At 35.7% G+C, this 24,789-nt stretch overlaps 1 protein-coding gene across 2 annotated transcripts in view; it reads right to left on the bottom strand.

Annotated features, from left to right (window-relative positions):
- LOC121408020 overlaps positions 1–24,789 on the bottom strand; it is a 49,949-nt gene that overhangs the window by 19,582 nt on the left and 5,578 nt on the right. The window contains exons 4-15 of one of the 2 annotated variants that reach the window (XM_041599319.1): positions 20,540–20,775; positions 20,064–20,213; positions 19,346–19,495; positions 9,814–10,005; positions 8,617–8,737; positions 7,706–7,910; positions 7,186–7,403; positions 6,667–6,856; positions 5,327–5,426; positions 4,684–4,809; positions 3,507–3,559; positions 2,769–2,783 (exon numbers count right to left, since the gene is read on the bottom strand). In XM_041599319.1, coding sequence (XP_041455253.1) covers positions 2,769–2,783; positions 3,507–3,559; positions 4,684–4,809; positions 5,327–5,426; positions 6,667–6,856; positions 7,186–7,403; positions 7,706–7,910; positions 8,617–8,737; positions 9,814–10,005; positions 19,346–19,495; positions 20,064–20,213; positions 20,540–20,775 — 1,756 coding nt within the window. The remainder of the gene's footprint in view (positions 1–2,768; positions 2,784–3,506; positions 3,560–4,683; positions 4,810–5,326; positions 5,427–6,666; positions 6,857–7,185; positions 7,404–7,705; positions 7,911–8,616; positions 8,738–9,813; positions 10,006–19,345; positions 19,496–20,063; positions 20,214–20,539; positions 20,776–24,789) is intronic. The other variant, XM_041599320.1, reaches the window with a different exon arrangement.

Raw genomic sequence — 24,789 nt, 5'->3', positions numbered from 1 at the left:
CCAAGGGGTTGTTGCAAGACAATATATGCGATCAATTGCAAATTTCAGATGCAAATTTACAAGTGACAGATAATTTTATATGAAGAAAACCCAACTATTCTTGTTGATGCAAGAAATTGACCATCAATCAGTTGCAGATTTGAACTGAAGATTTTGGGACTTAAACTTGACTTTCAATAGATCGCAGGTTTCTTTGCAATGCCCCATCAGTCTGAGATTAATCTGAGGAGCTATACTAGGAAATGCTGGCAGGATACAAAGAAGAGGCCACATATAGAGGCAGGGCTAGTCTAGGTGGGCTCGAAAAAGCGATACAATGCGTGAAACATAAATGATCATATCATGATCCAGCGACAATCGCTGGCCTTTCTTATTACATACAACAGAACAAGTCTGCAATTATGCAAAAAAGGGCACCACAAAAAAAATAATAAAGCTGAATCTGTAATCTAGAAGTTTACAAGACAAAGTAAAAATTTAAATAGTAATAGGATGGGTTATAACTAAAATCTTAGATTATTATTCAGAAAAAAAAGGATAAAGCTAAATTTGTAATCTAGAAGTTTACAAGACAACATAAATAAAGATATATTGCTGTAAGTAAACAGTAAAGAAAATAGATATAAATACATTCTTTGCTCTATATGATTCAGGGAAAAATTTACATGGAATCTCGGGGGCAACTTCATACCCGAAATACTCAAAAGAGCCCTGAAAAATCCTCACTGCAATGTTAAAGCTTATCCAATGTTGCAAATCAATGCAGTAGGTAGTGAAAAGTAACCCCAGTATTTAAAAGATTATTTTTTGCAGAAAATGATTATTCAGAAAACTTAATTTTCCTAATATGGAGTAGTTAAGCCTGTAAACATGTGCAACATGTGGGGGCGTTTTGGTCTAGTAGTTATGACTGTTGGCTTTCAACCCGAGGACGTAGGTTCGATTCCAAGCCATGCAATGTTTTCCTTCGGCAAGAAATCTTCCCACATTGTGCTTCACTCAACCCATGAATGGGTACCTGGTAGGAATTTATTCCTTGAACCACATAATCCAATGTATGTTACCATCCATGAATGATCAAATACATTACCAAAAAAATGTTAACATTTATGCTGGCAAAAACAATCAGAGACTATTCTAAAAGCCAGGAATAAATTAAGAACAGGTACGTAAAACAGCAAACACATACAGATAGCTCTACTCATAAGCTCATTTGAAAAAAAAATGTACAAAAGGGATCATGCAGAAAAAAGCAATATTCGCATAGAGCCAATCAATAGCTCAGGCCAAAATATAATAAGAAAATAGTTTTCTACAAACCTTCTTCTAAAATATCTTCGTTCCCAACATTGAACAATGGATTGAAGATAAAAATAACAACATCAAACTTCTCGATGTGATTTGTAATTTTCCACTTACTTGATAAGCAAGTCTTGACAATTAAACACAAGTAAGATAATTATACACAACAAAGGAAATTTGTTAGTATGCCTATAGAAAACAAAATCGGGTTAAGGCTACGTAAGAAAACAGGGTTGAATAAAGATATATCTATGACAGACACTTGAAAAAAAGAGGGACTTATAGAATGGGGCAAAACAACACTTCAGCATTGAGGAATGAAGATTGTTTATGATTAATAAAAAAATTACTGCTTGTGATTATTTCATCAAATGCAATTGACATCACATAAGCCCATGGTTATCAAATTCCTTGCTTTGCAGTGTTTGTTTTTCAACGAGTTTATGAACCAGCAGATATTACATACATGTACGGTAATGCTATGCAGGATCAAGTTAGGGTATTACAGTGTAAGTAACAGGTGTTGTCTTCTATCCAGAGTGGAGTCCAGTTTAATCATGACCGGCACACATCATGTAAAGCTGTGTATTTTTGCTTCGTATGGTAAAATCTTGGCTCCCCTGGTCCAACAATGTCCCATACAGACCAGGGTAAGTCCGTGGCAGGACAGCTTAATTAGCTGAGCCCCACAGATGAGATATATTACCAGTATTTCAAGTGCTCTTCATGACGCCTGGTGTCGGCAAATTGAATCACTCTATATGAGATCTCAAGACACAGTGACTTCCTTTAACACATTGAACATGGAATTTTTAATTCCTTTAGATTCGTAAAAGGGCCACTTGGTCAGCATAGATGGTGGGTTAACATGATCATTTGCAGGGATTAGTTCATAATTTTTCAAAGGTTAGCTGCGAGTCTTTCACATCATGTATGCATCATACAGCAAATCTCCTTTTTGTGTGCAAAATATTTTACTGAATAAAAAATATAATAATCACACTGAGGCTTATCATTGAACTGCAATTAAAAATACCCCGCACATTCCAATGGGCATTGCACATTTCATTGCGCCATAAGCATTCAATAATGCCTGAATGATCTTCCTACTTAATATGGCAGCTGAACTATTTAGAACTATTAATACAATTGTGTGCATCACACGTTTTACAAATATGTCAATAGCTTTGTATCTGGGCAATCAGTTTGAAAAAAAAAAAAATAGCATGTCCACTCTTTTTTTAATTAAAAAAAAATTAGGGTAAGGGTCAGGTGCATAATTTCTCACACATGTGATTTGTTGGGAATGGGTTTAGGTTTCAGAAAAGATCAAATTTAGAGGGCAATTAGTAGGACAAATTTGGTTGGTCATTAGTCTTTGAGTCATCAAATTTGCTATTCTAGCCACAATTCAAAATAAAGACACTGTTAGGTTTGTTCCATTAATCAAGACGCTATCAACAAACCTCTTTAGCAATTTCCTGGGGTAAGGAGGTGCCCGCATTTTGGAAGAATGGGTAGATATGTTGTCAGATTGACTTCTGGTATAAGTGCGATCAAATCTGAAAATTAGTATAGAGATCTGACAATTTCTTTCCATGACAACTGTCGAGATATTCATCCTTTGCATGACAATGATATTATATTCCTCTGGGTATCCCCCCCCAAAAAAAAAAGAAGAAATAATTAACAAATCAAATTCAAATCAAATGAAGAAATAATAGAAAGAAATAACAAATAACCAAATGAATCGAATTAAAAAAAATTAATTAATCTGATTTAGACATATTAAAGTAAAGCATATATGAACATCAATAAAATATTTTCTTATTTATGAAATGAATAAAACTAGCCTAGAAATTACATAAATTGTTTTAGCTCTTTCAATTTTAAGATGAAAATTAATGAAAGAAACCTCTCTCATTTTGCAGAAAAATGAATATTTGTAAAACTACAAGATTAATGATTTAAAGCCAGGGAAATATTAGTAATAGTGCATCTCAGAGAAGATTTTATCTAAATGTAGACAGATGGCACTATTTATATGCCTATTATGATTATTACTTGATCTCTACAGCTATATGCTTATTTAGAAACAATAATCAACAGTAAACTACTAAATATGTGGCAAATAAAAAAAGAATGATCAATGAGAATAAATGACTCGTGGACAGGAGTATTTACTTAATGTAGATCATCCTTACCTTTTGTTCTCAACACTCTTTTTTCTTCTTTCACTTCCGGCTCTTGAAAGAATCTGGAGAGACGGATAAAAGAGGTAAAACCGTCAAGAAATAAATAGAAAAATAATCATAAACAATATGGGAAGAGTTAAATTGTACAGCTTTGCATCATTTCTCTTAGTAATATAGTGTTCATAAATGATGTCACATATTGCCTCGCTTGTAAATATTAATAATATGCATTATATTCCCAAGCTGCATGTACCAAATTGTGACATCATAATGATTCAATTATAACATCATAACTCAACCATCAGGCCTCCAGTTTTGAGGAACATGACGGCGCTCATCCTCCTACCGCACTCAAATATCGAGTGATCCTTTTATTTGTAGTAGCCTACATATCAGCGCCTTTTCTTTGAGAACAATTCCACATTAGAATTTTACAATCACAAACCATTTATGTTTACAACTTGACTCCTCCAAATTCCACATTTTCATCCTTACTAATGTGGATTGGACTAATGTAAAGCTATAAAAAAATTCTCAGTTCATTTTATTATTTTCCATACCAATAATTACAGTAATGACAGGTATTTTTGCTTCCAAATTTGTTTACATTATTGCAGAATGTTCAGCTTCACTTGCTTATTTTTTGTGAATCTTAAAGGCTTGTAAAAGACCAAGAGGCCTGTAATTGAGGAGTAGCACTTTGCCTCGTACCCGGGGGTGGCAAAATCACTTTTTAAAAGTTTGCAAGACTTGAAAAGTTCTGAAATGAAGCAGTGTAAGATTTTGGTTTTTTGGTTTGGGTTTTTATGCAAAAGCTTTTTGTCAGGCATAAGTTGTTTTTTTGTCAGGCATAAGGTTTTTGAGAATAAGGCTTTTTAAGCACAAGTGTTTTAAGCATAAACTATCAGTCAAGTATAAGGTTTATAGTCAAGCATAAGGTTATTAAGGTTATATCTAAGCATAAACTTTCAGTCAACCATACATGTAAGATTTATATTTAGGCATAAGGTTTTTAAGCATAGAATTTTCATTATAAAGCATATTTTTTTTCGTTAGGCATGAGGTTTTTGTGGATAAGGCTTTTCAAAATAAGGGTTTTAAGAATAAGCTTTCAGTCAAGCATCAGGTTTACAGCCTGATATTTTTTGTAATGTTAACCTATTTCTATAAGTATGATGCTTTTTACCTCATCAGGCGATCCCTTGTGGACCGGTGGTGAGATGGGTGGAGATACCGCTACAGGTGAGGTTGGGGGTTTGCAGACCACAGCACCTGGAGAATGAACACTGGAGTCATCCGTTGAAGCATCGTTCTAAGAAAGGGTAATCATGTCAAAGGAACAGTTGTCTCATTTAAAACCATCAAATACAAAATGTGTATATTCTAAATGTACAAAAAATGACATACTACTTGCATACAGCCTCTCAATTTTAATTTAATATTCTAGTTCATCAACGCATGACATGAATGTGCATGTCCTAAAACTGTTATGGTGTGTATACAAAAAGGGTGTTTTTTTGGTATAAATTTTCAAGCAGGAAATTACAGACTATAATCTTGTTTGTAGCTTCCTGATATCAAGTCACCAAACTTGTAATATAAGTGATCAAAGGACTTCTTTAAAAAAAAGTATATTACTGGTGGAGGGTACTAAGTATACCCTGAATGAAAATATTCATAGTTTCAAAAAGAATCAATACATGGGGAAAAAGATTAATGGTTACTATGCTTAGCTTCTAAATTTTGAATTTTGCTTGATACTCCAATAGAATTCCATTATTATTCACTAATGAAATAATAGATTGAAAAAATATGAACTTGAGTCTTACTGGTGGTCTTTTGAGCCAGGCTTGCCGGAGTGACACGCCTCCATGGCTTAAACTCTTCTGAATAGGGGGCTTGCCTTGGGGTACTCTGCTTGCTTTATGGCTGTGAAAATAGATTAGGTGGACATTCTTTTCAGAACAGCATATTTAGAAACCTATGTCAGTAGTCATATCAATACTTGACTTAAAGTAAAGGGGGGTATATCATGCTGAAACAAAGAAAGTATCTTCCTTTTAAAAACACAGTGCTGTTTCACAAAGACTGACTAAATGTTACAGATAGATCAAATAATCTTTTTGGTAGAGTGGATTTAGAAACCTATGCCAGTACTCATATCAATATGTAAATTAAAGTTAAGGGGGTGCATCATACTCAAAAGTGTGACTCAAATTTCTGGTGGGTGTTTCATAAAGCTGTTTGCACGTTAAGAGCGACTTTATGAACAACTGATGAACCTTTCTTACGCACTGAATAATCATGAATGAACATTAATGGTGAACATCATTTACCACAGGATCATCGAAGTTGCTCTTAACTTACGAAAAGTTTTATGAAACAGCCCCTGAACATGTTTTTTCAAACATAACCTTTTAGTGGAGAAGAGCACATCCCATCAGCATGATCAGACCGATCAAGTGATGTGTGGTAGCAAATCAGAATCTAAGTGTGATTTAAGTAATACTTTGTTCTTTGTGAATTCCCAAATATCAATATTTATTCCAATAAATAATTAGTCAAAACTATAGCACCAATTGTAGCTTTTTTTTTCAAATTGCCCTAGAGTCTAAATTTGGACTGCAGTTGACCATACAATGTTAGAGTGGATATGACCTCATACAAAGTTGCAGAAATATTTTTTATCATTCCTCATCAAATCTGGGAGCTGCTTGATGAGGTTATGCATGGCTCTGTAAACAAGTGAAACATGTTCTTGTGTGGAATGGATATTCTCCCAATAATTCAAAATAGTTTTAACAAATTAGAATCAAATCATCCTATAACCCTAATCAAAGTTTGAAACGTACATGTAATAAAATTTGTATTGAAATGCTTACCAACTACAAAAATTCCAATCTACAGATATCAGTTTCAAACATTAGCAGACAGGAATTACTGATTCAGCACCCAAGAATATGTTCAAGTCTTTCATAAAATCATGCTTAGCTTGCAAATGGCTTTATGTATTAACTCCAGGGTCAAGTAACACAAGCTTTATTGCTTAACCACATGGCTGACTTTAAGCTTGATTTCACCGATAGTTATATGCGATCAAGCATACTAATGAACTTTACAATCAATCGCTTAGTTTCGTGTCACAGGGCTCCAGGCCTGATATTGATACCTCGGGGTGATGGACTCATCCGTAGACGCGGCCCCATTGAACTTCATCGGTTGCATGGCAAAGGTAGGGAACAGGTAGTGGATGTGATTGACAATAAGGAACTTCATGATGAGCTCGTAAGCAAAGAGTCTGCCTTCTCTCCACTCCCACGCTTTGCACAGAACACTGTCAACGGGCACTGTTGAGTAATCTGAAAGCAAATATAGAGATCACATCTTTAGAAAAATAATATTCTGCTATTATGTGGTGCTTAATACGTCTCTAAGCGAAAATTTGTATTGCCCAATTGATTGTGGGCCCAGCAGCCGCTGGCTCTATCGTTTAATTATTGAATGTCACACAAGGTAACAGCAACTCCTATCTTTTGACGTCTTTTGGTCTGACGCAGCCGGGGTTTGAACTCCCGACCTCCTGGTTGTAAGACGGACGCTCTACCAACTGAGCCACCACACCGGTATTTAACTCGATTATTACTTATTTCATACATCTGCTCCTTTTGGAGTTTGAAATGGTACATACCTCCTTCAAGTTGGCCGACATTGACAATACTGATGGCCTTGCCCTGCCCGTAGAATGGCTGCTGCCTACGCCTATTTTGTCTTGGACTCTGAGATGTGACCTCTCCCATTGTTCCTACTCGGGGTCGTGACCCCTCTAGAGTCTCCTCCGGCCGCTGATCATCTGGGGTCACGCTAATGTTGACCATGTGACCTTCGATCCTGTTGACCACCTGTGACCTAAGGTGAGAATCGTTAAAAAAACTGTGATTCATCGAAGATCAAAGAGCTGAATATTCTTATAATGAAAATAATCTGAGAAATTATTGGAGCAAACAAAATCATAATAAAGCTTGGCCACTGAATGTAGAAATGCAAAACCTTCCTTCAGGAACAAAATTCATCCATGCTGTGCCACACTTGACCCAGGAGAAGTAAATGGTTTTATTTTACAGGAATATATATTTCTTGAATTTCTTCCAAGCCAAGATGGCATTATCAACACAGTAATTTGAGAATAATGAATAACAATATTTTCTGACCTTTTTGCCGCTTCCTGCCGCATGTCGGCTGAGGTTGCGTTGTGACTGGTGGCAGCGGTGGGATTGGAGTGGTCATGTGACAGAGTGTGGAAATGGGAGAGGGTATGGGCTGGCTGGCTCATGTACTTGATACTGATACCCCAGTGGGCACCCAGACCCTGTAGCACAAGCTTCAGCAGGGCAGAGTTGTTGCAATCCTTGACAACTGTGGACATCCGCAAAGTAAGAAGAAATTTCAAGTTTGGTGGTTTAAAGTATAGTCATTTCCAGTTTTGTGTAGACAACTAGTGTTGATCCCAAATTTTCTTTTTTTAATACTGGACTAACATCAACAAGTGTTGAATATCGATGATGTGATCAGTGTATTTATCATCATCATTAGGTAGGCAGCCCTGATTCATGCTCTCAACAACAAGATAAAAACCAACCATAAATCATTATCATTTCCATTATCAATACCACATGATTTTTTACAAGTTATTATGATCTATTACGATTTGTTATTATAATATTCATAAACCAACATTACACAAAAATCAAACTTCAATACTTGTTAACAAAAATTATCAATTTAGTTTGATACTAATACATAGAAAGTGTACATTCATCATTTAGAATTATATAAGATATGATTTTAATTGATAGAGTACAGTAAACATCAGTTAGATAAATTTAAGACTTCTCTAAAAAAAGGTGTTTTTATTTAACATAAAATAAACTCAGTGCCTAGCACCTTTTACTCACTTCCTAATTTCATTTCTTAACTTAATTCTGTTGTTTCATATATTGAATAAGCACATGTTTAGCTTATGTGTTACGTCTTAAAACACATCATAATTACATCATGGACTTGCCTTTTACACTATCAAGTAAACTATGATAGCAAAACTAAACCACCTTAAAACGTTTACCTAAATATCTGAAAAGTTCACTGGTGGCTTGCCGGACTGTCGATGCAGGATGCATGAGATATAAGCTGAACACTGAGAAGTAGAACGGCCATTTTGGTAGCAAAAAGCCAGGAGGAATGTGCTGCAGAAGAGTAAAACGAAGAAAAAAATGCAACTTCAGACAATAAATCATTAAAAAATTAAGTTTACACAGGCAATCACAAGAATTAAAATGGGAGGATAGACAAATAGACAGACAACTTGAAATAGTCATGCCTGCAGTGAAGACCTCCGGCTGATCAAAGCAGACAAAATTATTCCCTGAAATCCAATAAAAAGCAAAAAAAAAACCCAAACATTACAACAAATCACGTCCTAGTGGGTGTTTTATAAAGCTGTTCGTAAGTTAAGAGCAACTTTAAGAACGACTGGTGAACCTTTCTTATGCTCTTAAAGGGGAATGAAACCTTTGGAATAAGTAGGTTTGTGTCGAAACAGAAAAGTCACAGAATGAGAACAAAGAAAGTTTGAGAAAAATCGGACAAATAATGAGAAAGTTATGAGCATTTCAATATTTCAATCACTAATGCTATGGAGATCCTCCAATTGGCAACGTGACAGGAATATGTGATGTCACAAGTGAACAAATTTCCCTTTGAAGGACTACAAAATACCCCCAAAATGTCGCTTTTTGCTTTTTCTTATGGTGATACAAACTCTTTATCCATGATATATTCTTAAAAAAAAACCTCTATTACATGCCCCCTATAGAAAGAACACACGATCTAATGATAGATATGATAAAAGAGGCACTTTAAAAGTTAAATATATACTAAAGTAATAGGGAGAGTTGTTCACAAGTGACATCACATATTTTTGTCGCATTGCCGATTTGAGAATCTGTATAGCATTAGTGATCGCAATATTCAAATGCTCATAACTTTCTCATTATTTGTCCGATTTTTCTAAAACTTTCGTTGATCTGTTTCTTTGATTTTTCTGTTTTCACACAAGCTATCTTGTTTCAAAGGTTTCATTCTCCTTTAATAATCAACAATGAACATTTAATGGTATATATCATTAACCACAAGAAAGGATCATCAATCATTCTTAAAGACGCTCTTAACTTACGATCAGCTTTATGAAACGCCCCCCCCCCCCCCCCCCCCCCCCGTTAAAAGTTACAAACTTGTTTTGAAGCAGTTTCAAAACACTTACTTTGACAAGATACAGGCATACCCCAAGCAAGCCTTCGGCCTCATAGGCATTGAGAAACTTGAAATCTTTCTTCAGTACAGCCTGGTGAGGTACCTGATGGTGTGGCCGATCTTCGGTCTTTGATTGCGATGAAAGAAGGTGAGATCCTTGGTCCAATCTAGATATGGCCTCTGAGAAAGACGAAAGGGCTTCCTGGAAAGGCAGGAGACAACAAGGAAAATCATGTCAAGCATATTTAATTTGATGCAAATGATTCTTCAGGACTGGTTCGTAATTTCTTTTTACCTGAAGAATGAACGCTTGTAAACAAGTAACAAGAGGATTGAAAGCTTATAACGGTTCTCTCCAAGCAACCTGTTAATGAGAATAAATGCCAATATCAAAGGAGGGAATCTGAAACCCCTGCTCTACTGACTGAGCTATCGCACCCCCTTTATGCTCATAGAGAATGCATGTTTCCCTGAATAATGACACTGAAAATCCACAGTAACATACCTTTGGTCATTGATTGCGAACCAGCAAATAACAATTAGAAAAGGTCTGAATGACCACTTAGCAAGAACAAAATTCTGCATTCTAGCTGTAAGCATGACACACTCAGCAGTCACATTGTAAAGGGGTAATAATACCATCATGTCAAGTTAAGCATGACCTGGGGAGCATTTCATGAAAGGCCTTGTCTGACATGTTATCCAACGAGTACTGTTTTATCCAACAGTTACTGTGGTAAAAGTGCCTCTCAGCCAATCATACTCAAGGAAAGCTGTCAGACCCGACAACTTGTCAGATGAAAATGTTGATGAAACACTCCCCTGGTGGTAGAGCAATTCTATTTCTGAATGGGCTACCCTAGCTAAATAAAATGCTAATATTATCTGGGATGCCAGCCCTGTAGAAAATAATTTCATTATTTTGAGGGATACAAAACGGGATTTTGGGTGAATACAATTTTGAGGGAGGAAAAGAGTATTTCTATTAAATAAAGGGGGAAAATCAGCAAAATGGAAAAGTCATCATCTCTGCATCATCATTTATCATTGTTAGCTTGACATGGTTTGCAGGAATGAATGAAAACTTTACAAGGTTGGCAAAAGCTTGAATAACATTATGTTCTAAAGCACTTATCTTAATGAAGGAGGGTCAAGTGTCAGTTTACTTGGTGACCTTGAAAACATATTTTTACACAGTAACATGTGTGGTCCATCATCTAGAGTGGAATAAAGTTTTATGACCAACAATCTTGTTTTTTATAATGTCTGCATGAATTCCACACATTGCCTGAAATGGTCAAGTTATTATCTCACTTTCCTTCACCTGACAGTTTCCAATGCAGGCCAAGAAATCTTTCTGATGGGACAGCAAAATTGGCTGAGCCCAAAAGTTCAGCGTGTTACATATATTTCCATGCTTTTCAAAGAGTCTGGTGCCAGCAAATTATTATCCTTGAAGGCTCGATAAGGAGTGCCTTTAAACATTAATGATACAAATTTCAACAAAATACATGTAACGCAATGCGCTGTGCGCATAATTATGCTGAATAGGTGTTCACGAGTCACTGAAGATGAAAAAGCAATGTATCTTCCTCTAATTTCATATTAGAAAATTGACAGGATTACTACAATACCAGTTCTCATCTGAATATGGTTTAAAAATTACAAGAAAAAGAAGTTCCAAGTTCCAACACAAGAAAGAAATGCCTAAAATGTTTTGCTTGAAATGATGCATGGTAACTAGATTGCTTGCGGCGGATGCATGCAGGGTTGATGAATAAAAATGATGTGACATGCATACTTGCTTCATGATGTACATGTATACCAAGGTGAGAATAATTCCTATTTCATACACATCTACTTGTTACACAGCATGTCCAAACAATACTTAATTATCTCAAATGACCTGTCATAATAAAAAAGTACAATAGTACAATTCGTAAAATCAATTTTCAACTCTAGAAAACCGTTTAAACCACAATCTAAAAATGCATTTGTTTTTTAGTATGATGGCAGCATTGCCATCATTGACATTAAATGCCATCAGTGGAATCAATTGTTGATGGAAATATTGTCATGAGTGCCATCAACTATCATATGGTAATGTTGCTATCAATGGCATTCACTGTTGATGGTAATGCTGCCATCAGTGGCATCACCTGTTGAATATGTTGCCATCAACCATTGAAATATTGTCATTTGTGCCATCACCTGTAGTGTAGTGTTGATGGTAATGCTGCAATCAAAGCATGTGTTGATAGTTATGTTGGCATCAATGTCATCAAATGTTGATGGTAATGTTGTAATCCTGCCATCAACTGATGGTAATGTTGGATAAGGGACATCAACTCTGCCTTCCCATGACAGAAGTAAGCAACTGACATTTTTTTCCCAAATTTACTTTTTTAATTGCAATTATTGCCCTCAGTGACATCAACTGATGTTGGTAATGGTAATGCTGATATTAGATATCAAATTTTAATTTCAATGTGATATCCAAGCCTTGAAATAAGTGGGCGCTGAGCGCAAATTCGCGCTCATAACGCCATCAATTGCGCCCATGAAGCCCCAAAATCATCAAAATTTTGACGACCGGGCGCAAATATTTCCCAGGTAATTGCGCCCGCCGTGAGTGAGCAGTGAAGCCATATCATACATGTAATTTAAATATCTGTAAAGCCAAAATCAAATAACTTTCAATTTACGATAAACACAGTTTAAAATTGCCAAGTGCCAAGTGCGTCTTTTTTTCTGTACCAAAAAAGTGAGCTACGTCCGTCTTTTTTTTCCTGTAATACATGTGCGCGCGTTCTTCCGGTAGCGGTTTTTCCATACTTCACCATGTGCAATTTCTAATGCACACATTTCCAGTCGGGATATCACAATTCTGTGATATAGTAATTTGAATTGCACAGGAGATAAATCCCTGTTCACAGTACATACGATGTGCAAGTCTTTTATCCTCACAGTCGCCGACCTTGCTTGTCAAAATGGAGCCTTAATAATCCAAAATAACTTAGCTAATAGTTGTGAATTGTAGCTTTTTAATTTCTTTCCTGGAGAGGGGTAAATATCAGACAATAAATAATCTAACAAGGCTCCATCTAAAAAAAAAATAGGAGGACGCCGCGTGCACTTGAGTGTGGTGTTAGCAAGCCAGTTTTGAGCTCATGTCTGCCAGAGCTCTGGGTGAGAATTCTATCAGTAATGGCCTAAGTGATGGTGATTTTCCGTTTGAGATAGAGTTTAGATTTCATGTTAATTTTTGAAAACTGTCAAAAAACTTTATGATTTCTTCATTGTGATGAATATTTAAGTTATTAATGAATACATTTTCACCGAATTCAGACTCTCCCAGAATGAAAGGCATTTTCTGTGGAGATCTGCGTTTTCAAATAACTTGTGAAAAACTTAAGGTACGTGAACCTACAATACATGTACATAGCCTGTGGCTATGTGTTGGACTTTGAATACCGGTAGACTGAGTTATTTATTGATTTTGTATATGCAATCCAAGTGCACCTCACAGCCACAATCACACACAAACACTCACCCACTCCCATGATTCAAACCATAAAAAAAACTTATTTTTTTTTTTCTGAATTTATCATTTGATCTGAATTCTCTCTTTCTCCATCTCTCTCTCTTTTTTTTAATTTTTATTTTATTAATTTATTTAGATTTTTTTTTTTTGGGGGGGGGGTTCATTGATCATGGTTCATTAAAGACGAAAAATAAATAAGCCCATGTGTGTGTGGTTGTAAAGGGGATGTGGAGTGAGGGTGTCAAAACACTTAAACATTTAAATCTGATTTCTTAAATGTTTGAATAAGCCTAATACTTAGCATATGCCTTCATTTACTAATTAAAAAATTGCAGGAGCTGCGCTTACTATAAACAAATTTGCGGTGTGGTTCACCGTTATATATTTTTTTAAATTGCCCCTGGTTCCAGAAAATTGCCCCCGGTTCCTGTAAAAAGCCCGTGAGCCTCTTTTTTTAAAAATTGCCCCCGGCTCACAGGTGCTTATTTCAAGGCTTGGTGATATCAGATGTCGATAGAACCCTTATTTATTACTGAGCAAATTTAAAATCTCAGTAGGTACTAGTAAGTCATTTGGAATGGCCCTAATCATCAACCAAACCTTAAATCTTCACTAATGAAAAGAAAACCAAGAATAACCACAAATACCAGCCCTTCCATTTTTATTGCAGTATATGGAAGGGTAAAAAAACAGTAGGCCTATTTTCTGTGATAAAAATAAAATCCACACCTTTTTGCAATAAAATGTGTGTCATAAACATCTTGGGAGACTCTTTTAAAATAGTCTGTAAGAACCACTGCAATAAGGGAATAGTTGCATTCTTGCACAGTAATAGCGATTGTTTTTCATGCAGTAGTATGTTCAATTATACAGTGCGTATCAAAAAAAAGTTTACACTTTGAAAAAGCCCTGGGAATTTAAAAATATACATGTGGGAATTTTTTTCACATATTTTTTTGGGCTTGGGTCTCATCTATCCAATGAAAGTAAAAATTATGACAGAATGTTACACTTGAGTGAGCACTGTCCAATTTTGTAAAGCTCGCAGAAATCTGTATGCGTAGAAATGCTCGTTTTCACGATATGTCAAGGGGAAAGGACGAAATCAAACTTACCCTGCAAAACATTTCTCAAACATTTTCCTTGCACTTTTAGTCAATTGACATAAAACGAATACGTTCAAGCATTTTGTAACAATTTTGCCACCCAAATTGAAATTTCAACACTTAATAAGCACAAACTTTACCCTTTTTTGTGCCAGCTGGATCTGATGACGTAACTGAATCTGAACAAAAGTTTTTAGCAGATATATCCAGCATTTTTCACTAAGTTTTTATCATTTAAAGTGGGTTTACATTTCATTTGTAATGTAATACTTGTTTCTCCACACTTTTCCCAAACTTGACAATGATTAAAAAAAAAAAATTCAAGCCGAAGCCATTTCATGTAAATCACAGCTCAGTGTGAGGCAAATATCGTCACAATGGCCTCGGTGTGTGGGGGAGCGGATAGGGCGCAATGCTCTCTTCGAAGTGTTTTGGGCAAGGAAACAAGTTTAAAAAGGTAGAAGATATCTTCAAATCAATTTTACTAGCTAAAATCCACATGTTCTTCGTGACCAGGGTCTACTTTTATCCGCATAACTATTTCAAAGTTCTGCGCAAATGATTTTTCACTAACTTTTCAAAAGTGGTGCTCACTCAAGCGGAAATAATTTTCGACATTTATGTTGTCATTTGCTTAAATGGACCTGTGCCAATGTTAAAATGTGGAAAAATCTTCAGGATATTACGAATGTATAATTTTACAGGATTTTTTCAAAGTGTAAACTTTTTTTTGATACGCACTGTATAAAGATACCATGCAATGGAGCAATGATGCAGAGCAGGCATAAGTTCATTGTGCTGTTAGTAAAGTTACACATGAATTAATGCACAACTAGTGGCCTGGGCCAGTACTGATGAGTAAGCATTTTATTTAAACTTTTACTTGGCTAAGCAAACTGCTTAAACCCGCATTCACATTCTATTTCATCAAGCCATTGAAGCAAAATACTTTCTAATAACTATTGTGATATCATGGTATTGGAAGCCAAATTATGTGTGGTATCTATTCGTGAGCATCACATAGGACTGCGAGTATGTACATTTCATTTGTAAATTGCACTGCAGCCAGACTTAAGCCAAGTAGATGGCTGACGATTTAAAGCAAAATACTTTGTCAAAAATGGTAATAGAATAGCGAAGATGGTATTTCACTAAAGCAGAAAACTGAGTAAAATGCTTGAAATTCTGGATTCACCATTGAATTGAATATTGGTCCTTTGAAATCTTGGGTGCCATATCGGATTCTCAATAATGTTTATTCCTATCAGCTTCAGTAGATATCACATCTTTGTTGAGCATAATGTTTTAATTGGTCAAAACTTAATAAGGGTTATGAGAAATTCACTCCTAATATACATTTTTTTTCCCAAAAAATTTCATTTCGCACAAGAATGAGTAACCGGCCATGCATAAAGTTGCTTATAACTTACAAAGTACAAATGATGAAACATCATCAAGGTTGATTATTTATTCTCAGAAGCACTACATGTTCTTTTTTTTTAATCGGACAGGTGAAATACAAATCGTTTTTAAGAAAATTTTTGTCAAATTCTAATTAGAAAGAATTGAAATCTATTTATCATTCCCACCAGATTCAAATTAGTTTGACTGTATATAGATAAAATATCATTTTCATAAACCAAATTTACCCCTAACCAAATATTTCTCCCACTACAATAATCTTGACTTAATATGAGATTAATGCAAAAGATCTCCTTTTTTCAATCAAACCTAGTTTATCAGGGGCATTGCTATCCAGGAAATCATAGTTCACTGAAAACAACTTTTATCAGGAATATCAAACAGAACTGAAAGAAGGCTAAGGATAGAACATCTTTTAATTCATATTTGGGTGATCACAATACCATCATGACATACTTGCATACATTTATTTTGATATTGTATTCTGCATGATCTATCACATGTAATCTTAATGCAAGCAATGGGTGTTTAGGCATGCTGGCAGCTGTAACAGGGACCCACACCTATAAAGATACTCCTTTGTGAGAACCAATTATCTGAGTCAGTTGGTAAGGGGCAAGTTAAAAGACTGAAAATGTATATTGTGCAGCATGCATGGAGAGCACAATTATCAAACCAATGATTTAATCATACCTGCATTCAAAATCATTGCAATGCTATTAAAAGTGTTAGAGAAAAACTTGATCACGTTTACCTGATGGTAGGGACAGATGTGTGATTCATTCTGGTATTCAATAACAAAAATATACAATAATTGAATAAAGTGAAAATTTACTATCATTAATGTAAACTGTTCAATTCTTTAATACAGGATAATTTACACATTTAAAATGAAAATAAATCTTGAGTGAATTAGTTTATCCTGAATGTTCATTCATTTTATCACTAAATATGGGAAGAGTGTATGACTAGTCACAAATTTTTATTCTTGAAAAGTAATTGTTTAAAAAGTACCAATAACTTCATCAGAAGTCTCTGCATTAATAGAACATAATTAGACTGGCTTCAGCGGAGCAGCAGTTAAGCGCACTGAATTACAAGGAACAATTTCCTGCCAGGTATTGATTTACTTCAACTGGGCTGAGTGCAGCACGAGGATTTGTACCCACGACCCTCTGATGAAGAGATTGGTGTCAGAACCATTAAAGCAAGATACCTCAATGTCAATGATCTGTTGATGTGATAGTTAGCCAAATATATGGAGCATGGAGTCATGCAAGTGACATTATGTTCTGCTTTGAGGAATTTGCTCTGTTACAACATTGCTAAAATAATGGTACATACGTTAAAAAGAAGATTCAGAGGTAGAGGACCATTTATCCCACAAAATGTCTAAAAAGCTGCTGTAAATTACTTTGGGTTTGATGCAAAAGGTTATCTTGAATAAACAAATGCAGGAGAAATGGTAAAACATGGAAACCGATTTAAAAGCTGAAAATGAAAACTATTTTTAAAAGCTCTACAGCAGCGCTTCTCAAACGGTGGGCCGCGAAGCTCTTCCAGGTGGGCCGCAAGAAGCTCCAGAGGAAGAAAAAAAATGGGGGGGGGATTATAGTATGTTTCACAGACCTGGACCTGTCTGACAGCCCGGATATGTTGTTTGATAGGTCTAATTGGGTCAAACAAAGCTAAAGCATGCTTTATGTATGTTGTAATATGCATACACATTATGATGGTTTCGATCTAACTTTGATGTGAACCTCACCATGTATGCATATTGTGTAGAATTTAGTGAATTGTCGCCCATTTACAGGACCTTTGCGAATGCAGTTAGTTCTTGAACTGTTTGTTTCAAACATGCTTCAGGGTTGTGTGCAAATTTCACGAAAACATTCTTTCATCAAAATGGACCTTTTTTTTTAAAAAAGCGATTTAAAAAGGGCGAGGGAGGAAACAAATTGAAAAGTCTCTGAATGAAATTGTATGAAAATATGACCCTGAATACATTAAATATTGATTCATCATGATTGGCAGTGATGTAAAATCATAAGCAATGTGTGTCGAATATTGAAAGTATTCAGCATTCTTGTTATTAAGTTGTCATGGTTGTATATGTTTGGAGGAGGGGCTCAAAGGCCGGGCAACTGAAAATACTTTCAGTTGCACTAATATTGTCTATCTTTGAGTCAAGACAAGTGGTCATATGGCTTTCTTAGTTTGGTAGTTGGGCCTCAAAAAAATTTGAGAGCTAAAGTGGTCGAGTAAAAAAAGGTTGAGAAGCGCTGCTCTACAGCATGTGCACACCATACATAATGAATGTACATACAGTGAGTCCCATATGACTGCATTTACCAAAAATTTAAAATGGAGTTTTAACGAAAACAAGGGTAATGATATTCAATTAAGCAAATATATTTTTGTCATAAGACTGCAAATACATTTCTGAAGCTTGTCCTTGGCCATACACAAAGGGACACAAACATTCACTATTCAATAGCGATGGTCACATTAATTTTGGTAGTATGCTGCATGATAGTATAAGATGAGTTCACACAAAAAAACATACAAGACATAAATGTACAACAAATAACATTAGAGGATACATGTAAACCTTGAGAAACAAATCTTTGTTGTTGTTGTTTAGCTTAACTCATTCTTTAAAGCCTGTGTATAGCTTTGGTAAAGGGTCAATAATGTGATTGATAATCGAATATCATCTAATATGACAGTCTTACTGAAGCGTAGAGACCATTAGATATTTTTCCAACTGCACTTCTCTGAGAAAATTTCAAATATTCAAATTTTTTATATATAGCGCCCTCTCTCGGCGATGCTTGTTTTAAAATAAAAAATGGGCATTCAAGCACTTATCTTATAAATTTAGTGATTAGATATCCAAGAGTTACAGACAAAGAACATATCTTGAAAGTTTCAGCCCATTCCATGATTTGGAATAGGATTTAATTGAAAGACAAAAACACACAGATATTTTAATTTGATCGGGTGACCCGATCAAGTTAAATTTCCATGTAAAATCACAAAATTTATCCTGTAAAACACATTTTCATTTCATATCCTTCACATCATAACTGTTATAGGGCATATCCATTCATATTAGCTAGCAATGAATTGGAATAGTGATAGGTGCATTTTGGTGGATTTACCAAAACTATACACAAGCTTTAAAAATATGTGTTTGATAGTGAGGAAAAAATCTAAACTGCATCCAACTTATTTCATTAATGAAATATACTCAATGTATAATTGTTTAAAGGAAAATGATCATTGACCAATATAAAAAAAAATTGAATGGCCATCATGAGATTCAAGATCAGGGCTAGAGCTGGGAATTTAGACCAGTCTCAATTTTAGATTGTTCCACATCTATCGCAACATTTCACAAGATGGGACTCTGATGAAATTTCTTTGTGATGTCACAGACAGAATTAATAATCCCCAAGAAAACTCACCTGAAATTCACATTTTGACAGGAATGTGGTGAAAGCCTTGATGGCGCACTCTCTGACGCTAAGCTGCTGATGAGCTAGAAGAGGGTACACAATGGAATGCATCCGGCTGGTGATGAATGCTGGGATATTAGTCAGTTCTTCGCTTCCATACTACAGAGGAAGACATTTGGTGGGAAAGAATACTTGGTTAGAAATTATCTGGGCCCTGTTGTACGAGTTACTTTAATCCGATCAATCGCAACTATGGACAGCCAGCAACATCAACATCTATTATGCATGCTTGTTCAAAAATATTTTCTAGCTGTGATGTATATTCATGCATTCATTGTTTACTTGAAAATTCACTGCGCTTCTCTTTGCATGAAAAGGACATTGTGCAAATTTTTCGTAGAAAAAATTATGGCACTGATGGACTTCCATAGAATTACGATTGATCAGATCAATCGTAACTCTTTGTACAACAGGGCCCTGGAGTTATATTACACTAACAATCATCTTGGGTCAGCGGTTCGAATTCCAGCATAAAAAAGTCAAAATTCACAAGTTGCCTATGCCTTGAGCATCTTAGAACCGTTCCAAAGTTATGTGTTTTTAATTTCTACTAATGCCTAAATAGTTATAACTTGTATTCATATGATAACTCAAATGAGTCCTGAAATTGGTCTGGTATTTCAAAACTTCTTACAAAACATGCTGGCAAATATGGCATCAGACTTACCTTCACAAAGTATTTATTCTTATCAACAGGACCCCGAAAGAAAGGTTCAACAGGTTCACGGCTGATCCACTGGAATCTCCGAAGCAGTGAGTTGATCGCCATGAGGGCTCCCTCTATAGACTGCCAGCTGCTCTCTTTACTCTGACATATCTGTCAAAATTTCAGAGGTGAAAAGAAGACAGACAGTATGGGGGTTGTTTAGAGCCCATCATGAATTTGAAAACGTGAACAGCATAAATTATTACGTATCGCTAACAATTTTTTAACATGTCATTGGTTTAAACAAGTTAAATCATAGACATTAAACAATATGTTTGTGGAGAAGTCAGAGAACCCTGTCATGTAATATGAGTCTAATGATAGCACAGTATTTTAATAACTACATTTCAATCAAAGAATACCTTTGAAACGTAACCTATCAATTGTGAAATTACATACGTGTCAAGAGACCATAGAAATAAATCTCCTCAATCTACCTTGGCCAACGTTTCAAAGAAGTTCTCAGCTTCTTCAACAGTCAAGCTGGCCAGAATGATAGGAAGTCTCGAGACAGAGGCCTTCCTGATAGCCGACCATATGTCCGTCAGACCAACCATGACCAGCGTGGCTATATCGGAGTAATTGTCATGGATGCCATCATGGGATTTGTGGAGTTTCAACCAGTCCATGGTGTGGATGACCGTTTGGTTTCTGACCACCGGCTTGTCACCAGCTGAAAGGTAAACCATTAGACACAGTAGGCCTATCAGTTAGCATTTTCTGAACCATTTTAACACTCTAAAACCACATATCAGTTAGTTCAGATGAAAGGTATATCAGTCAGCTTTTAATCACTCTAACAAGTGGAATGCCTCTGGCGATCTCACCTGCATCACGCGATTCAATAGAGCAGCAGTGCTGACTTTGAAAACTACTATCAAATGATTATTCACAAAATACACCATTCATATAACAAGGCTCGACATTAGCGGTGGCCCGGTGGCCCGGGGCCACCAAAAATTCATCTCGGGCAACCATTATTGAAAAAATGTTAAGTTTTGGTGGCCCGAATCGGGCAACCAATAATTTTCAAAGTAGCGCAATTTTTCTCCCGATTTTGCATGCATTTATCAACCTTCTACAGTTAAAATTGCAAGCCAATTCGTCATGCGCCTTTTTTGTTAATCTACACACAAATACACACACACACAAAGATTGCATAGTCATGACAGTATGTAGGCCTACCGCTAGCATACAGTACCTATTATTCAGCCGGCCGCGCCGGCTGTCTGGCTGAGCTTTGCATGCATGAAACCAATGCAGCTAGCTGTGCACGAGCAGACTATTCAGACCCAGGGAGCTGCGATACGAAATGTTACTGCTAAGAAATCTTCCCCAGAACTTTGGAAATCTACGTCAAAGTCACATTTTACACCAATGAAATGCCCTTCTACAGTCCATATTACTGAAACCTGATTAATTGCAAGCATTAAAAGGAGGAATTATGACCTCTCTTTTGACTCAAAAAGACCGATTTCCAAATGCATTAATACACATAGGTGAGTACATCACAGTCCCATATGTGCATTTGTATGTATGTTGATATTTGGTTTATTTCGAAGCTGTGTCTCTTTGAGCCAAAAATAAATAGGCCGCTCTTTCTTTCTTGTTTACAAATGACTTCTTAAACCACTCTTAAGGAAGTAAATACTCTGGGAAGGCATTTCATTGACATGACATGTGATTTTTTTTCCATCATTTTGTCAAATATAGGGAAGGAATTGTCTCACTGTTTTTTCCAGATAACTTGCCATTTTATTTTTTTCTTTCATTTTTTTTCAGTGATTAAACCATTTATACCCCTTCTCATTGAAAATACCTGATTAAAGAACATGTTTCTACTGAATAATAATAATTTTCCCCATTTTTTGATAATTTTATTTTATTTTTCTTTAACTTTCTTTTGTTTTTCTCAATTTTTTTTATGACCTGTTCTTTGTTTTTTTTCTTCATTTTTTCTTTTGTTTTATGCAAAGTAAAATAACAGCAAGCACAATTTATATACAAGATGTACAAAGAATAGTGGTACGTGTTAGTGATTGCAGAATATTTCAGTTTGTTTTATTCATTTTTAATTAATGTTTTTCTTTATATTTTTCGGGCCACCAAACTTTATTAGTGGGCCACCAAAAAAAATTATTTGAAGGTTTTGGTGGCCCGAACGGGCCACCACCAAAAAAAGTTAATGTGGAGCCTTGCATATAATGATACAATGCTACATTCATTGACATTTGACCTTGATCATGTGACCTAAAACTTGTCAGTGAAACTTCATTACCCTATATCCACATTTTAAACACTACAGTATATCTATAATATAAACTTTGAAAGTTATGATGGTAATTCAACAAATACCCCCAACTTGGCCAAAATTAATTGACCTTACATGACCTTTGACCTTGGTCATGTGACCTGAACTGAAACTCGCACAGGATGTTCAGTGATACTTGATTACTCTTATGTTCAAGTTTTATGAACTAGACCAATAAAATTTCAAAGTTATGATGGTAATTCAACAAATACCCCCAATTTTTCCAAAGTTCATTGACGTTAAATGACCTTTGACCTAAGTCATGTGACCTGAAACTTGCACAGGATATTCAGTGACACTTGATTTCTCTTATGTCCACGTTTTATGAACTAGACCAATAAACTTACATAGATATGATGGTTATACAACAAAAAACCCAACATGGCCAAAGTTCATTGACCTTACATGACCTTTGACCTTGATCACGTGACCTGAAACTCGAACAGGATGTTCAGTGATACTTGATTACTCCCATGTACAAGTTTCATGAATCAGATCCATAAACTTTCAAAGTTATGATGGTAATTCAACAGATACACCCAGTTCGGCCAAAGTTCATTGAACTTTGACCTTGGTAATGTGACCTGAAACGCGCACAGGATGTTCAGTGATACTTGATTACTCCCATGTACAAGTTTCATGAATCAGATCCATAAACTTTCAAAGTTATGATGGTAATTCAACAGATATCCCCGATTCGGCCAAAGTTCATTGACCCTAAATGACATTTGACCTTAATCATGAGACCTGAAACTTGAACAAAATGTTCAATGATGCTTGAATGCTATTATATCCAAGTTTCATGAATCAGATCCATAAACTTTCGAAGTTATGATGGGAATTCAACAGATATCCCCAATTCGGCCAAAGTTCATTGACCCTAAATGACCTTTGACCTTGGTCATGTGATGTGAAACTCATGCAGGATGCTCAGTGATACTTGATTAATCTTATGTCCAAGTTTCATGAACTAGGTCCATATATTTTCTAAGTTATGATGACATTTCAAAAACTTAACCTCAGGTTAAGATTTCGATGTTGATTCCTCCAACATGGTCTAAGTTCATTGACCCTAAATGACCTTTGACCTTGGTCATGTGACATGAAACTCTAATTGGATGTTCAGTAATACTTGATTAACCTTATGGCCAAGTTTCATTAACTAGGTCCATATACTTTCTAAGTTATGACGTCATTTCAAAAACTTAACCTCAGGTTAAGATTTTGATGTTGATTCCCCCAACATGGTCTAAGTTCGTTGACCCTAAAATAAATGACCTTTGACCTTGGTCATGTGACCTGAAACTCAAGGATATTCAGTAATACTTGATCAACCTGATGGCCAAGTTTCATGAACTAGGTTCACACACTTTTTAAGTTATGCTGTCATTTGAACAAGTGGAATGCCTCTGGCCGTCTCACCTGCATCACGCGGTTCAATATAGCAGCAGTGCTGACTTTGAATACTACTCTAACTCGCACAAGATGTTCAGTGATACATGGTTACTCTTATGTCCACTTTTTATGAACTAGACCAATAAACTTACAGAGATATGATGGTTATACAACAAAAAACCCAACATGGCCAAAGTTCATTGACCTTACATGAACTTTGACCTTGATCATGTGACCTGAAACTCGTACAGGATGTTCAGTGATACTTGATTACTCTTATGTACAAGTTTCATGAATCAGATCCATAAACTTTCAAAGTTTTGATGGTAATTCAACTGATACACCCACTTCGGCCAAAGTTCATTGACCTTTGACCTTGGTCATGTGACCTGAAACGCGCACAGGATGTTCAGTGATATTTGATTACTCATATGTCCAAGTTTAATGAACTAGACTAATAAACTTTCAAAGTTATGATGGTAATTCAACAGATACCCCGATTTGGCCAAAGTTCATTGACCCTAAATGACCTCTGACCTTAATCATGAGACCTGAAACTTGCACAAAATATTCAGTGATGCTTGATTACTATTATGTCCAAGTTTCATGAATCAGATCCATAAACTTTCAAAGTTATGATGGGAATTCAACAGATATCCCCAATTCGGCCAAAGTTCATTGACCCTAAATGACCTTTGACCTTGGTCATGTGACATGAAACTCTAATAGGATGTTCAGTAATACTTGATTAACCTTATGGCCAAGTTTCATTAACTAGGTCCATATACTTTCTAAGTTATGACGTCATTTCAAAAACTTAACCTCAGGTTAAGATTTTGATGTTGATTCCCCCAACATGGTCTAAGTTCGTTGACCCTAAAATAAATGACCTTTGACCTTGGTCATGTGACCTGAAACTCAAGAAGGATATTCAGTAATACTTGATCAACCTTATGGCCAAGTTTCATGAACTAGGTTCAC

Source organism: Lytechinus variegatus, chromosome 2, assembly GCF_018143015.1.
Source record: "Lytechinus variegatus isolate NC3 chromosome 2, Lvar_3.0, whole genome shotgun sequence".
NCBI lineage: Eukaryota > Metazoa > Echinodermata > Echinoidea > Temnopleuroida > Toxopneustidae > Lytechinus > Lytechinus variegatus.
This window is presented reverse-complemented; position numbering and strand designations above follow the sequence as displayed.